General features: G+C 43.7%; 1 protein-coding gene across 1 annotated transcript in view; it reads left to right on the top strand.

Moving 5' to 3' along the window:
• Window positions 1-14: 14 nt before the first annotated feature.
• COPE (COPI coat complex subunit epsilon) overlaps window positions 15-17331 on the top strand; it is a 31316-nt gene continuing 13999 nt past the window's right edge. The window contains exons 1-5 of the mRNA XM_056518176.1: window positions 15-181; window positions 4660-4722; window positions 4811-4911; window positions 7741-7893; window positions 13056-13109. Coding sequence (XP_056374151.1) covers window positions 83-181; window positions 4660-4722; window positions 4811-4911; window positions 7741-7893; window positions 13056-13109 — 470 coding nt within the window. The 5' untranslated portion in view covers window positions 15-82. The remainder of the gene's footprint in view (window positions 182-4659; window positions 4723-4810; window positions 4912-7740; window positions 7894-13055; window positions 13110-17331) is intronic.

Below are 17331 nucleotides of genomic sequence, written 5' to 3'. Positions count from 1 at the left end.
GGACTGCGCACAGGCGGAAGTGGGGAACTGCGCACAGGCGGAAGTGGGGACGAGTGGTCCGGGTGACGTGTCCGGTGAAGAGATGGCTGCGCAGGGAGACGTAGATGAGCTGTTCGATGTCAAGAACTGGTTCTATATTGGCAGCTACCAACAGAGCATCAATGAGGCGCAGAAAGTAAAGGTGAGGAGCGGGCCTGTCGGCCATGACTGTTTATAAGGTGACTATTGATGGGAAGAAGATGAGGCAGTATTGTATGGCTGCTCACAGCAGTGCAGAGGGTTTCAGGGGGCTCACGCTCATCATGCTGGAAGAGTCAGTAACACAATAGCAGAAATTTGCAAAGTTCTAAAACATTTTATGAATCAATCTGAAAAGCAATGAATGAATCCACTACTGCCCTGTTTCCTATGGAAGACACGAGCGGCTAATACAGTACATTACCTAATACAGTTAAAGGGGTACTCCACACCTAGACATCTTATCTCCTGTCCAAAGGATTGGGGATAAGATGTCTGATTGCAGAAGTCGTCCCAGGCACCCCCAGGTGATCTCTGTGTAGTACCCTGCATTCTAAACAGTATGTTTAGAAAATGTTTAGAACGCTGGGTTCCAGCAGTGGGAGACGTGAGGTCCATTCATGTCTATGTCCCAGCGGCGGGGCCCCCGTGATCAGACATCCCCTATCCTTTGAATAAGGGATAAGATGTCTTGGGATGGATTACCCCTTTAAGGGTGTATGCACAGTACAGTGGTCCCTCAACATACGATGGTAATCCGTTCCAAACGGACCATCGTTTGTTGAAACCATCGCATGTTGAGGGATCCGTGCAATGTGAAGTATAGGACAGTGGTCTACAACCTGCGGACCTCCAGATGTTGCAAAACTACAACACCCAGCATGCTGGGAGTTGTAGTTTTGCAACATCTGGAGGTCCGCAGGTTGAAGACCACTGTTAGAGGAAGTTGTACTCGCTTGTCCCCGCCGCTCCGGACCGTCACCGCTCGTCACCGCTGCCCGGGATGTCGCCTTCCATCGCTGTCGCCGCGTCCCCGGGGTGTCCCTGACGCTCCGGCAAGGCCTCTGCTTCCCTGGCATGCTCGCACTCCGTCACCGCCATCACGTTGCTACGCACGCCGCTCCTATTGGATGACGGGACGGCGTGCGCAGCGACGTGATGACATAGAAGGAGAGCGATGGCAATGCAGGGGATCCTGAAGAGGACTCGCCGGAGCCCCGAGGATAGGTAAGTGATCGTCAGCAGACCACACGGGGCACAGTAAACGGCTATCCGGTGGCAGCTGAAGCAGTCAGCGCTGCCGGATAGCCGTTTATGCGATGGCCCCGACATACAAAACCATCCTATGTTGATGCTGCCTTCAACATGCGATGGCCTCTGAGAGGCCATCGCATGTTGAAATTATCGTATGTCGGGGCCATCGTAGGTCGAGGGGTCACTGTATCCTGCGCATACTTGATGCACAGGATTTAAAGGTGTAGATATGAAGCTTTGTTCAGTCACTTAGTTTACATTGAAATCTACACCATAAAATCTGCAGCTTAAGGACCCAGGACGTACCTGTACTTCCTGAGTCCCCTCCCGTTCTATAATGCGGAGCCACGGTGTGTCCCCACGTCATATTGGGTTGGGCCCGGCCTCTAACAATGGCTGGGACCCGTGGCTAACCGCGATCAGTGCCGAGCGCTATTAACCCTTTAGACACGGCGTTCAAAGTTGATCACCGCATATAAAGTGAAACTAAACTAATGCCGGTTAGCTCGGGGCTGTTTGGGACCGCCGCGGTGAAAGTGCGGCATCCCGAACAGCTGTAGGACACGAGGAGGGTCCCCTTACCTGTCTCCTGGTGTCCGATCACAGAATGATTGCTCAGTGCCTGAGATCCAGGCATGAGCAGTCAAGCGGCAGAATCATTGATCAATGGTTTTTTTTATGAGAAACCATTGATCAATGTAAAAGATCAAAAAGTAAATCAAAAGCGATCAATAAGTCTGATCAATACAAAAATGGTACGGCTAAAAACTTCAGATCAAAACATGAGCCCTCATACCGCCCCGTACGTGGAGAAATAAAGTTATAGGGGTCAGAAGATGACAATTTTAAAGGTATAAATTTTCCTGACTGTAGTTATGATTTTTTTTCAGAAGTGCGACAAAATCAAACCTATATAAGTAGGGTATCATTTTAACCGTATGGACCTATAGAATAAAGAGAAGGTGTCATTATATTAACAAAAAAAATGTACTGTGTAGAAACGGAAGCCCCCAAAAGTTACAAAATGGCGTTTTTTCCTCAATTTTGTCGCACAATGATTTTTTTTTTCAATTTCACCGTAGATTTTTGGGTAAAATGACTGACGTCATTACAAAGTAGAATTGGTGGCGCAAGAAATAAGCCATCCTATGGATTTTTAGGTGCAAAATTGGAAACATTTCTTAGAGGTAAGAAGGAAAAAACTAAAGTGCAAAAATGGAAAAACCCCGGGTCCTTAAGGGGTTAAAATCCTGTGCGTCAGATATGTGCAGGATACTGCACGTGTGATGTGCATTTTTGACGGGCAGGATTTGAAACGGCAAAATTCAGTGTAAACTAAATGACTGAACACAGCTTCAAATCCTGCACGTTAAAATGCCACTGTCATTAAAACAAATTTTTGCTTTTTTTTACTCCTCATGGTAAATAAAAAATCTTTCTTATGTACTTTGTTTAAAAAAAATGAAGTTTCTCTACTTGTCTAGAGCACATTTCCCCCATCTCTTCCACAGACTTTGGACTCCTGCTGGCCTGGCAGAAGTCCAAAATCAGGAAATGCAATCTGGAGTGCTGAGGGGTGTGTGCAGCCTTATCCAATCATAGCTCATCTCACACAGAACTGCTCTGGGCTGTGTGTAGCAGAGTGAGTGAGGAAGTTCTCCCCTTTATGGCTTCAGATGATGTCACGCGTGCTGAGGAACGCCCCTTCCCAGTCTGTGAATCTGACTGAGACTGAGCAGAAAATACAGAGCAATATCAAGGTAGAAAAGTAAAAAATAATACAAATTCAGGCAGGGGGTGGTTTATCATGATGGGGCAGTGAACTAGGAGGATTATAAAATATAACAAGATCATGACAGGCACTCTTTAAATATGTGCTTGATACTATATGTGTGAATTTACTCTAAGGGTCTATTCACACGTACAGTATTCTGCGCAGATTTGATGTGCAGGATTTCAAGCTGTGTTCAGTTTACATTGAAGTCTGCAGCACAAAATCCTGCGCATCAAATCTGCACAGAATACTGTACATGTGACTAGACCATAAAGGTGTATGCTGGGATGTCATGCATGTATAAAATCTAAAACTATAAGATAGATACTTACCCCTGTGCTCCTGAGCTGTATCTACGACCATGAGATGGGATACTGCTGTGACCGGATCCTGCTCCAACACCTGTTCTCAGAAGCAGCTACAAGTGGGGTGGGGGGTCAGATCTGGGGGTGAGAATACTTCTTTAACTTGCTTCATATATGAATGTGCCTTGGATAGGGAAATTAGACAGGACCACTGGGGGCAGCTGTCAACTCTGTACATTGCTATAGAACATGGTGCTATATAAGCTACAGGAAACAAGGAAAGTCCTATACATTTATATTAGAGATGAGCCAATTTACAGTAAATTCGATTAGTCACAAACTTCTTGGCTCGGCAGTTGATAACTTATCCTGCATAAATTAGTTCAGCCTTCAGGTGCTCCCGTGGGCTGGAAAAGGTGGATACAGTCCTAGGAGACTCTTTCCTAGGACTGTATCCACCTTTTCCAGCCCACCGGAGCACCGGAAAGCTGAACTAATTTATGCAGGAAAAGTCAGCAACTGCCGAGCCGAGAAGTTCGTGACAAATCGAATTTACTGTAAATTCGCTCATCTCTAATTTTTATGTATTATCAGTAAATCCAAATGTGCCTTTCGGACGTGACAGACTATGCTGATCATAGAGAGGAGATCTGCACATCCCCCAAAGTCCAGGCCTGTAGTCCCTGATGGGAGAATAGGGGCCACAAAGGGCGAATTTCCCTAACCCTTTGGGCTTCCTGACATAACCAGTGCCACATGTGATTGGTTCTCAGTCACCTCCTTTCTCCTTCGATTCAAATGTACCATTTTGCTCAGTATTTTTATCTAAAACCAGGAGTGGAGCCAACACAGAAAAAAAAGAATGAAAAGATTAGCACCATTATCTGTGTGCGTTCCACTCCTAGTTTTGGTTAACAATATTGACCAAAATTCTGAGTGTGAACTCAGCCTTAGAAATAAGATGGTGCGGGAGTCCAGGTAGGTGGCAGTTGGAGGAACAATCCTGGGGGTCATCTGTATGCTAGATCTATGGCCACATTTAAGACTTTCAGGTAATAATATACACTGAAGTCTTGTCGATACACCCTAGGGCAGTGGTCTCCAACCTGCGGACCTCCAGATGTTGCAAAACTACAACTCCCAGCATGCCCGGACAGCCATTGGCTGTCCGGGCATGCTGGGAGTTGTAGTTTTGCAACATCTGGAGGTCCGCAGGTTGGAGACCACTGCCCTAGGGTCTCCTGTTGGATTTTCACAGTAGTCACTGCCTTTTTTTTTTACTTTTTACTTATTTTTAATCTTTTGTAGACTTCAAGTCCAGAGAAAGAGGTGGAAAGGGATGTGTTCCTTTATCGAGCATATATAGCACAGGTAACATGATCACCTCGGTTCCCTTCTCTGCAGTCACTAGACATGTTATTATGTCCTCAATAATATCCTTCTTCTTTCTTGGTGACAGAGAAAGTATGGGGTGGTTTTGGATGAAATTCGCCCAAATTCCAGTCCTGAGCTGCAGGCTGTTCGCATGTTTGCAGAGTATCTATCCAGTGAAAGTCGCAGGTACGCGGATTACCTTCTAAAAGCATTATTGGATGTGTTTGCTCCAGTTGAACCAAATTGTTTTCTTTTTAATCCCTTTTAAAGGGGTTGTCCAGTTATATAAAACCTATTCCCTATCCACAGCATAGGGGAGAAGTGTCTGATTGTAACGGGGCCTGTTTCGTACCTCGGAGCACTTTGGTTCTCACCTTCCAAAACAAACTGGTCTTGATGGGAGTGACATTCCTGAGGCAGGTGATTGGCAGAGTTTGCTGTCATTCCTGAGACCAGTTAGTCTCGGAAGTTAGAGGTTGCCACACTGCAAGGTAAGAGATGGTCTCCGTTCTGGATATCCCAGCGGTCAGACCCTTGTGAGTAGACACTAGTCTAAGTTTCTATAAAGGGGTACTCCGGTGGAAAAAAAAGTTTTCAAATCAACTGGTGCCACAAAGTTAAACAAATTTGTAAATTCTATTAAAAAAATCTTAATTCTTCCAATACTTATCAGCTGCTGTGTGCTCCACAGGAAGTTGTATTATTTTCTGGAGTTCTTTTCTGTCTGACCACAGTGCTCTCTGCTGACACCTCTGTTCGTTTTAGGAACTGTCCAGAGCAGGAGAGGTTTGCTATGGGGATTTGCTTGTACACTGGACAGTTCCTGACATGGACAGAGGTGTCAGCAGAGAGCACTGTGGTCAGACAGAAAAGAATTCCAGAAAGAAATACAACTTCCTATGTAGTATACAGCAGCTGATAAATACTGGAAGGATTAAAATTATTATTTTTTTTAATAGAAGTCATTTACAAATCTGTTTAAAATTCTTTCACCAGTTGATTTGAAAAAAAAATTAGTTTTTCACTGGAGTACCCCTTTAAGACCAGGACCTTTTGTGAGCCTTAAAGAGTCTGACTAGGTTTATTCTGCCCTATCTGAGGGCATCCAAAATTAGTAACGAAAACTTATTACAGAGATTTACTTACATCTAGTCTCTTTCTAATCCTTAGATATCTTTGCAGATATTGATAACACGGAGCACAGGGGAAGTAGTCCTACACATTATGAATGTGCGCTTGGTATTCATAAGCACCTGCTCTGTGCACTCACCAATGATAGCTTTCTTCCAATATCGTGTATAGTCAGACAAATGTCTCCTGTATATTAGAAGATTGGCTGCATTATATAATATAGTTACATTTTTCATTCTTGCTCCTCTACATTTCAGCAGTTATAACCTTTCTCATTTCTTCATTGATGTGGCTGTATGAGGCTATGTTTTATACAGTAGACATTGGCCCTCATTTACTAAGAAAATCGGGTTGTAAGTCTATGTTGCTTTCTTACCCGACTGCTTTTTTCCCCTGATATTTATTATTATGTCGCATCCTGTTTGTCGCACGTGGGTTTTGTAGGTTTTGGTTTCCAACTCCTCTGAGCTGTCGGGAAAAAATCCACAACAATTCAACAAATTCGGGTTGGAAACCTTAATAAATACATGGGAAAGCTCAGAAATGTCGGGTAACGCCCCTTTTTCGGGTTTGGGAGAATCCACATCGGGTCCGTCGGGAAAAAATGTCGCATAGTGTCGCAGACTGGCGCAGGATGTCTGCGACATGGCGCAGACAAAGATGCGCCAAAAAAACCCGACAAAAGAGGTCGGGTTTAGAATAGTAAATGAGGGCCATTGTGTTTTTGTGCAGGGAGTGTTAATAATAGTTCATACCAATTTTAGAAGATATATCATGCAGAAAAACTTATAGCCCATCTTAAGGTTAGGGGATAAGTTTTAGATCACTGGGGGTCCAATCGCCAGGACCCCTCGTGATTATTAGGAGCAGTAAGTAACATTTTGTTTTTAGAGCAAATGCGAACAGTTGAACCACTCGCCCACTTCTACTACACTGACTCCAAAAGATGAGGACCTGCACTGCACACCTTCAAAAGACAGGCATTTGTTAAGGGGGTTAACAATTCCAAGACAAGGCACAGTTTAGCATTTTCTCACATGCAGGTTTGAAAACTCTAACTTTTTTTTCCCTGGTTATTCAAACAATTCTTGCACCATTTGTACATTGGGCCTGATTCTTAAAAGGGTACTCCGGTGGAAAACTTTTTTTTTTTTTTTTTTTTTTTTTAATCAACTGGTGCCAGAAATTTAAACAGATTTGTAAATTACTTCTATAAAAAAACTTAATCCTTCCAGTACTTATTAGCTGCTGAATACTACAGAGGAAATTATTTTCTTTTTGGAACCTATGCTCTCTGCTGACATCTCTGTCCATTTTAGGAACTGTTCAGAGCAGCATATGTTTGCTATGGGATTTTCTCTTCTCTCAACAGTTCTTAAAATGGACAGAGGTGTCAGCAGAGAGCACTGTGCTCGGGATTCAGCAGAGAGCTCTGTGTTCCAGAAAGAAAATAATTTCCTCTGTAGTATTCAGCAGGTAAGAAGTACTGGAAGGATTAAGATTTTTTAAAAGAAGTAATTTACAAATCTGTTTTACTTTCTGGCACCAGTTGATTAAAAAAAATTCATTTCAATGAGCCGGCCGGAGTGAATCGTTCGGTCCGGTCGACTCATTTTTGCGCCATTTTCCCCGTAATTAAAACTGTGGTCAACCACGGTTTTAGGTCCGGTTGTAAAAGCGCATACGGCGTAAAAATGAGCCGACTGGACCTAACAGTTCACTCCGGCCTGCTCATTGAAATGAATTACATACGGGAGCGCAAGGTTTTAGCTCCCCCCTGCCGTATGCGCTCCCGTATGGGAGAAAACATGATGTGAACCCAGCCATATTCTATTCTGGTATTTCCACTATCTGTATGTTTTACTGTATTGTGTTTTTATCTAGGGATGCTATTGTCTCTGAGCTCGATAAAAAGATGGCTAAAAGTGTTGATGTCACCAACACAACTTTCCTATTAATGGCAGCTGCAGTTTATTTCCATGATGGAAATACAGATGCTGCTTTACGTACTCTTCACCAAGGAGACAGCCTGGAATGGTAAGTGGCCGACCCTTTATGTGACATGTCATATTTTTTACTGGTGTGACAGGTTAAATATCCAGATTCTGCCTAAGGCTGGGTCCACACTACGTTTTGTCCCATACGGGAGCGCATACGGCAGGGGGGAGCTAAAAGCTCGCGCTCCCGTATGTTACCGTATGCGCTCCCGTATGTCATTCATTTCAATGAGCCGGCCGGAGTGAAACGTTCGGTCCGGTCGGCTCATTTTTGCGCCGTATGCGCTTTTACAACCGGACCTAAAACCGTGGTTGACCACAGTTTTAGGTCCGGTTGTAAAAGCGCATACGGCGCAAAAATGAGCCGACCGGACCGAACGTTTCACTCCGGTCGGCTCATTGAAATGAATGACATACGGGAGCGCATACGGTAACATACGGGAGCGCGAGCTTTTAGCTCCCCCCTGCCGTATGCGCTCCCGTATGGGACAAAACGTAGTGTGGACCCAGCCTAAACTAAGGGGAAGCGCTCAACCAAATAGCTTGTTCTTTGTTATACACCTTGACAGTACACCTGAAAAACACAGCATCTCCAATGTTTTTTTCCTGTCACTGTAAGATAGTAAGCAGACTGGAGAGATGCTGGGAGCTCCTGGCAATGTCCCAATGTGTTGCTTTTGCATTCCTTTTTGCAGTTCAGCAGGACTGTCTGCTCCCTACTGTGGGTGTCCGGGGAACTGCAGGACAGCACTTCCTAGTAAATATCCTAATATCAGCAAACCAAGGAAGGTTTCCATCCGAAATGTACCCGTTAAAAAAAAAAAAAAAAAAAAATTATAATTTTAATGGAAGAAGTTTGCACCCTGGTGCAAAACATATTGGTTCAGTCTGGAAACCCCTAATGTACCCATAAGGGATAGATATAGGTCCTTCTCCTTTGTATTCTGAAGTTACAGGAGGAAGAACTTAGCGCTGTATACAATACAAAACTATTAAGTCAGCTGGAGACCTTGAGGCTCGTTAAAAAAAAAACCTGAGACCTAAGATTTAAAATAAAAACTTAATTCCCTCTTGAAATCTCACCTGGATTTGCTCAGATTTATCAGGTTTTTCTTCCCTTTAAACCCTTAGACTTCAATTTAATCAGACTCCTGGTATGAAAACTGTATTTCTCTATCGGCTCCATTGGGGGGCACAGACCGTGGGTGTATGCTGCTGTCTCTAGGAGGTGTGACACTATGGTAATAAAAAAAGTCAGCTCCTCCCAGCAGGATATACCCGCCTCCAGGCTCTGAGCTAGTCAGTTTAAGCTTAGTGTCTGAAGGAGGTGGACATGGTCTGGATTCTCCAGACCAGGTCTTCTGATTTTTTATTTTCCTAGTATAGGGACGTGTTAGTTTTTTTATTCCTTGTTCTTTTCTGTTTTCAGGTGGGGGCTCAGGGACTCCGGTTCCCTGTTTCCCCATTGCGAGTAAGGGGGCACAGACATTGCGTATATGCGCTGTTCAACCCCACTCGCCAATGGTCAGCGTCTGGGTTGGTACCTCTTGGGTCCGGGTCCCCCTATTTCTCTGCTCGCCTCGCTCGCGCATAGCAGATAGGCGTGATGCAGGGACAAAAAGCTGACTGAAGACTTTACTGAAGACTCCATTAGGTAAGTTCTTCTGACTGAGGTAAGTACCCCTTTTTCTCCATAGGTGCGGACTCGCAACCTCTGGAAACCCACTTTTTTTGCCCACCTTCACGTTATGGGGCTGGCTTATAGAAGGGCTGCACTTTATTCTGGGGGAGCTGTGGCACCTGAGGGGGCATGTATTATGGGGCACTTTACTTTATGGGGCATGTATTATGGGGCACATGGGTGTGTGTGTTTGGTGCAACTACGTCCAGCGCCTTATATGTGGCTGTCAGCCGCGGCGCTGCTACGAGCCGGGCACTTCAGCGCCGGCTTACTTTCAATTTCGGCGGCCGTCTCTGCCGGCGTTTAGGCCACCCGCTCTATTCCCCCGAGCGCATATGCGGCTAGACATGGCGCTCGGGACAAGGAGCGGGCGCCATGACAGTTCTTCTCGGCCGGTCTGTAGCTCCGCCCAAGAATTTACCTCCATACTTGGCAGTCTTATTTTCGTTGGTGTGAAGCTCAGGACTTCTTCCCGGTAACCTTCTCGGTTCCCCGTCTTCTCTCCTTTTTGCAGTCGGGGTTGGAACTGGGGTTGTCTCTCAGTGTCCTTAAAGGTCAGGTTTCGGCCCTTGCTGTTCTTTTCCAACGGCCCTTGGCTTCTAATTCTCGTGTCCGGACCTTCCTGCAAGGAGTGGCGCACGGTGTTCCTCCTTATCTGTCACCCTCTCCCCCTTGGGACTTGAATTTGGTTCTGAGGGCCCTCCAGGGTGCACCCTTTCTGTCTGCCATTTCGGAAGCCTATCGCTGTAAGGGGAAGATTCCTCCTTTCAGAGTTGTGGCTCATTCTACCCGTTCTGTTGGGGCATCCTGGGCTCTCCAGAATAGAGCCTCGGCTTCGCAGATTTGCAAGGCGGCTACCGTTAAGTAAACAAAAATCTCCTTTTCTATTAGCTATTACTTCTGCTCACAGGGTTGGTGGATTAAATGCTTTGTCCATGAACATACTCATCTTTATGAACATTATTTAGGTCCATAAAGCCCTTTCTGTCTTTTGGGTGAAGAGGGCCTCCACTTTTATCAAGCTGATATGCAAATCTGCTTGTGGTGTAAGGCAGGGCCGACAACAACACTGCCCACCATTCTTCATTTATTCTTCATGTGTATTTTTACCAGTCCCTATCAGGGGGAGGTTCAGGTGTGCTGCCATGGAGATTTTCATATGAATAAATTTGCACTTAAATTTCCCATTTTAAAAGACAGGAACAGTATTGCATTACTGTCATACTTGTTCCACTTTCCAACTGAAATATATATATATATATATATATATATATATATATTTATTGGGAGATTAGCATCATATGGCCAGGCAAATAATTGCATATTCAGGCACGAAATATAAAATAAATATAAAAATATATAGAAATGAAAGCCCCTACTACCAACCTGCTTTTCATTCCAGGAATTTCAGACTATCTTGGATTTCCCATATATCATGCATCATCTAATAATAATTAATAATAATAAAAAAAATTATTTCATTGTTTTTATTTTCTGATGTATATTATTTCTTTCTTAACATGATTGAGTCAGTCATCTTTCACTGATCTTTGAACGGCAGCTCTAGAGAGTGCTTTCTTGCAGGCAGTTGTGTTGTAGAGTACTGTGAGCATGCTCAGCATCATGGGCTGTGGGCATTGTGCAGTGAGGTGGAGAAGTAACTTCATTGGATTGTGCAATGACTTTATCCTCCATAGAGCAATAAGAAAATGTCCTTAATATAGCACATACATGCAGTTGTTATAACTCTAGGTGGGGGCTGTTACAAATTTATGTGTTGCTCCAACTTATAATGCCAGACACTACCTGTGCTGGAAATGCATAACCGATGCATGAAACACAGAGCTTTTTTTGTAATCAAGTTAAAATGTTTAATCCTACACACCACAAGTCCCATTACATGCAGTGCTAATTTGGCTTACTATATTAAAACAATAAATCAGATGATTATATAATAATTATCGTACGCCTGTTCTGCCACAGTGGCAACAATGATATCTGGTGATGATCTCAGGACAGCAGTGATTCACAGATAAACTGCTGGCTTTATTAAACTCCTATTCTGTGAGTTCAGTTTTGGTTTGTAATATTTTAATTGCCAGAATAAACTATACATATAAACTGCAAATGCAGAGTAAAGTGTTGTCTTTAAAGAGGTACTCCAGCCCTAAGACATTTTATCCTCTATCCAAAGGATAGGGGATAAGATGTCTGATTGCGGGGGCAGCCTCTGGGAACTGCACACAGCGCTTCAGCCTCCAAGTCTGCCGGGTCACGACTATGGGGCCGGAGTATCATGACTCCCCCTCCTATAGACATGCATTGCAGGGGCGGGGCGTGATGTCATGATACTCCGGCCCCGTAGTAGTGACTTGGCAGACTCGGAGGCTGCAGCACTGTGTGCAGCTCTCACAGGTGGGTGCTGCCTGCAAGATTGTGGGCATCCCCAGCGGCAGGACCCCTGCAATCAGACATCTTATCCCCTATGCTTTGGATAGGGGATAAGATGTCTTAGGGCTGGAGTACCCCTTTAAATAAATGTTAACTCCAGGTAAAAGCAAACAGATAGGTAAGAGATGTCACAATGTTTATTAAGTGTACTATAAGAGATGGAGAACTAAGCTCTAGTACATAATGGGGTGCTATTCGATGCAATAAAAGATTGCACCATAAACAATGCACACCCAAATAGTGCAAAAATATGATAAAGTTTATTAGAGCAACAAGAAAAAAGGAACATCACTTATAAAAACACTTTAGTTAAAAAAAAAAAGAGCCTACTTACAACCTGAGGGTACCAATGTGGATCACCCCTGGACAAGCCATACAAAATGTATGACAGTATGACTATAGCTACATCCTCCAATATAAGCACTACTCCTGTGATAAAGGAAGTACAGTAGAGTGTTCACTGTTTTAGAAGTAAAGTGCTAGTGCAAAAAAGGAAAACAAAGCATGTACAAAATAGCATTGAAAAAAGGTCAAATACTAGATAATAAAGCCGATGCACACTCAAGCAGTTATAGCAAATACAGACAAAGAGTAAGAGGGTAAAAAGCATGGTAGAGAGCTGTTAAACTTGTTAAAGGTGAACTTTAAAAAAATTATCAGCCGATAAAAATTCTATTAAATAGCTATTTCACCTTGTATTTATGCTGCTTTCACACTGTTACAAATGGACGTTAATATCTTTTTTTTTTTTTTTTAAACTTTGCGAGCCATTAACGTCCACTATTGTAACGGAGGATAACGGGACTTATAACGGGCGAAGAGGATCCCATTCACTTGAATGGGATTCCTCTAACGTCCATTATAATTCCTGTTATAGCGGCCGAAGATAGCGGGAGAAAAAGACGGCGCAAGAACAAATTTTTCTCCCGCTATCTTCATAAGTCTTCATACAACTGGGACTAAACGGTAGCGTGAAAGGAGCCTTATCTAGCAATGAATGGAATTGTCACCTGTTATGATATTGTATTAGTAATGATAAGAAAGTTAACAAAATATCTTGCCCATTACAGCATGGCAACAATTATCCAGATCCTTCTGAAAATAGACAGACTTGATTTAGCTCGGTAAGTATGCTTTTAATTGTACATTTTATTCTTTGCGTTTTATGATTATGCCAAAGCATAGTGTCAATAGTAGGGCTGTAACAAGTAATTGATAATGAAACTATTTTCATAATCGATTAATCGGTTGGTCAATTAGTTGTTCAGCCAATTTGTAAAGTTTACATACACTTAGCGATTATCACTGGGGTAAATTTATCAAGGGATTTAGAGCTCTTTTTTTTTCTTACAAAAGTCGCACAAAAAGTTGCATGTGTGCCTATGCAATTACAGAAGAGCCTACAATAGTAAATTTCAGTCTTCACTCTGCAATGGTCAGGGACTTATCAAATGTGAAAGTCGCACAAAAAGTCGCAACCGCCTCCAAAGCAGCATATAAATGTAAGCCAGCATGAACCTGGCTTACAAAACTTGCTTTAGAGAGCGGTATTTCATATAAATATGAAATCACAGCTGCATAAAGGAGCCCGGGCCCCCGCCACCACAAAACATCTCGCCTTGCTGCCGCTCATCATGATATTATGTCCAATTTGCTTTTTTCCTCGCTTTTTTTGGTTTAGTTTCAATACACACAAAGGGAATAAACAAGTGTATAACAAAACATGTGTTACTGCAATCCTTTTCTGTGAGAAATACTTCATTCTCTTAAAAAATGTCAGGTGCCAACATTTACGACCATGACTGTATACCATTCCATGTATAATCCACTCACAAGTCCCCAGATGTAGGCAGTAACCTGTAAAGAAGAAATAACGCCATTCAGAATCCCACATGTACATAGTTTGCCTGCAAAGGCAAATGCTCTATTAAGAGCTTACTCACTGTTCGACGTTCCTGCACGTTTTATACCGGCAGCTCGCTCCGCAGTGGCTGGATGGTCGGCCATGTACGCCTGACCTGCGCACTGCTGGGAAAGACGGCGTCTGATCTCATATCCCGTACCGGTGCCGTGTCACTTCCGGACACGCCCCCTGGCCTCCTATTAGCGGCGCGTCACAAGCCTGTCTGCTAGTAAGCAGACATGGATCGGAGGTTAAAGGAGATCTGTAGTGCAATATAACTTATCCCCTATCCTAAGGATAGGGGATAAGTTATAGATCACGGGGGGGTCCGAGCGCTGGGGCCCCCTGGGATCTCCTGGATGGGGCCGCAGCAGTATGCTGGAAAGGGGGTGTTCTGTCCCCGCATGACGTGGCAGCCGACACACCCCCCCTCCATATACCCCATAGAGATACATGGAGGGGCGTGTCTGCCGCAGACTTTCTACTGGGGACGAAACTTTACTTCCTGCAGACTGCCGTGGCCCCATCCAGGAGATCCCGGGGGGCCCCAGCGCTCGGACCCCCCGCAATCTTTAACTTATCCCCTATCCTTTGGATAGGGGATAAATTATTTTGCGCTGGAATACTCCTTTAACTATGTGTTGCCCGCCGAGATCATGCAGATAGCAATAGTGGTGGTCTCGCAATAGTGTATTCCAGCTGTTTCTAATAATAATACCGGGCAATAGCAGCTGCTAGCTTATTACTACTCAGTCCTCTACTCCTCTCCAAATGATACAGGTAACTTGTCAGGTACTGAATATCAGAGGGGAGCATATCAGACACATAACTGATATCGCCCCTATCCATATAGGAAACATGGCTAGTTATAAATCATGCCTTACCACACACGTTGTTGTATACTATTATGATAAGGCTAAACATGAGAATAATTCCATATAATAAACGACGGAGAGTCTCACACATTGAAATGATTACCATTATCGTATAATATTGTTTTAGATCTTATCAAACAGACATACAAAAATACGACCCCTGGTGTGACTAGGGGAACCCTGCAGTATTGCATAAGGGAGGGGGAAGGGGGTCTGATGTGGGGCTAAGGACCTATATAGCCCAATTATGCCCTATCACATATCCCTATGCCTAGGCGGCTTTACCAGCTACGGTGGCCCCACTCAGTATACATATAGGGTGTATAAGAGATATCCTAACAGCTTTTTGGAGGTCTAGAAGAAAGACCAACTACGGTCCACACTACCTACCGGCCTCCTTCAACCTTTGTACACCAGTCGCGAGTCACGATCATCTATAGAAAACATGAAAAGTTAACTTGCTCGTTAAGCTCCTTTGAGGCACACAAATCCAGCCTGTGTATCCACCGACATTCACGTTGTAGGAGGTGAGGGGTGTATCCTCTCGATTCCCCTAAATCTAAGCACATTAGGGTCACCTCCATGGTATCGGTTTATATGTGTTGCCACCAGCGTGTCCCTTTTATTTCTTACATCCCCAATGTGCTAAAGGATGCGCTTCCTGAGTTCCCTAATTGTCTTGCACACATAAAGAAGTGGGCAGGGACACCGGGCCTCATACAATCATGGCCGTAAATGTTGGCACCCCTGAAATTTTTCAAGAAAATGGATTGCAGTAACACATGTTTTGCTATACGCATGTTTATTCCCTTTGTGTGTATTGGAACTAAATCAAAAAAGGGAGGAAAAAAAGCAAATTGGACATAATGTCATACCAAACTCCAAAAATGGTCTGGACAAAATTATTGGAACCCTTTCAAAATTGTGGATAAATAAGAAGATAGTTTCAAGCATGTGATGCTCCTTTAAACTCACCTGGGGCAAGTAACAGGTGTGGGCAATATAAAAATCACACCTGAAAGCAGATAAAAAGGAGAGAAGTGCACTTAGTCTTTGCATTGTGTGTCTGTGTGTGCCACACTAAGCATGGATAACAGAAAGAGAAGAGAACTGTCTGAGGACTTGAGAACCAAAATTGTGGAAAAATATCAACAATCTCAAGGTTACAAGTCCATCTCCAGGGATCTAGATTTTCCTTTGTCCACAGTGCGCAACATTATCAAGAAGTTTGCAACCCATGACACTGTAGCTCATCTCCCTGGATGTGGATGGAAGAGAAAAATTGATTAAAGGTGTCAATGCAGAATAGTCTGGTGGATAAGCAGCCCCAAACAAGTTCCAAAGATATTCAAGCTGTCTTACAGGCTCAGGGAGCATCAGCGTCAGTGCGAACTGTCCGTCAACATTTAAATGAAATGAAACACCATGGCAGGAGACCCAGGAGGAACCCACTGCTGACACAGACATAAAAAGCAAGACTACATTTTGCCAAAATGAACTTGAGTAAGCCCAAATCCTTCTGGGAAAATGTCTTGTGGACAGATGAGACCAAGATAGAGCTTTTTGGTAAAGCACATCATTCTACTGTTTACCAAAAACAGAATGATGCCTACAAAGAAAAGATCACAGTACCTACAGTGAAGTATGGTGGAGGTTCGATGATGTTTTGGGGTTGTTTTGCTGCCTCTGGCACTGGCTGCCTTGGATCTTGGGTCTTCCAGCAGGACAATGACCCCAAACATATGTCAAAAAGTACCAGAAATGGATGGCAACAAAGCGCTGGAGAGCTCTGAAGTGGCCAGCAATGAGTCCAGATATAAATCCCATTGAACATCTGTGGAGAGATCATAAAATTGCTGTTGGGAAAAGGCGCCTTCCAATAAGAGAGACCTGGAGCAGTTTGCAAAAGAAGAGAGGTCCAACATTCCCGCTAAGAGGTGTAAGAAGCTTATTGATGGTTATAGGAAGAGGCTGATTCCAGTAATTGTTTTCCAAAGGGTGTGCATCCAAATATTAGGTTAAGGGTGCCAATAATTTTTGGAGTTTGGTGTGACATTATGTCCAATTAGTTTTTTTTTTCCTCCCGTTTTTTGGCTTAGTTCCAACACACACAAAGGGAATAAACAGGTGTATAGCAAAACAGGTGTTACTGCAATCCTTTTCTATGAGAAATACTGCATTTTCTTGAAAAATGTCAAGGGTGCCAACAATTACGGCCATGACTGTATATGACACCCTTCGTGCTGCAGTTAATGAAATCCCTGATCCGGAACCTGTTTTCATGGTTTTCTTCCAGAACCCAGATAGCCTTATCTAGATAACTGCAGGCCTTACAGTTTCCGCATTTGACAGCCCTCTTGTTGTAGGATGTTCCTCAGCCATGTGGCCCTGGCCCGTATATCCGGTGTAAGATTACTTTTTACCACCAGGTCTAATATGCTGGGTTCCCATCCCCACCACCCCCACAAGTTCACGATCCAACTTTAATACATCCCAATGTCTGTTCAGGATTTCTCTCACTTGTGGGGCCATCCTGTCAAATGTTTCAATTATACGTATCACACCCAC

The sequence above is a fragment of the Hyla sarda genome, chromosome 1 (genome assembly GCF_029499605.1).
Source record: "Hyla sarda isolate aHylSar1 chromosome 1, aHylSar1.hap1, whole genome shotgun sequence".
NCBI lineage: Eukaryota > Metazoa > Chordata > Amphibia > Anura > Hylidae > Hyla > Hyla sarda.
Note: the sequence above shows the minus strand (reverse complement) of the source record. Positions and strands in the feature narration are given on the sequence as shown.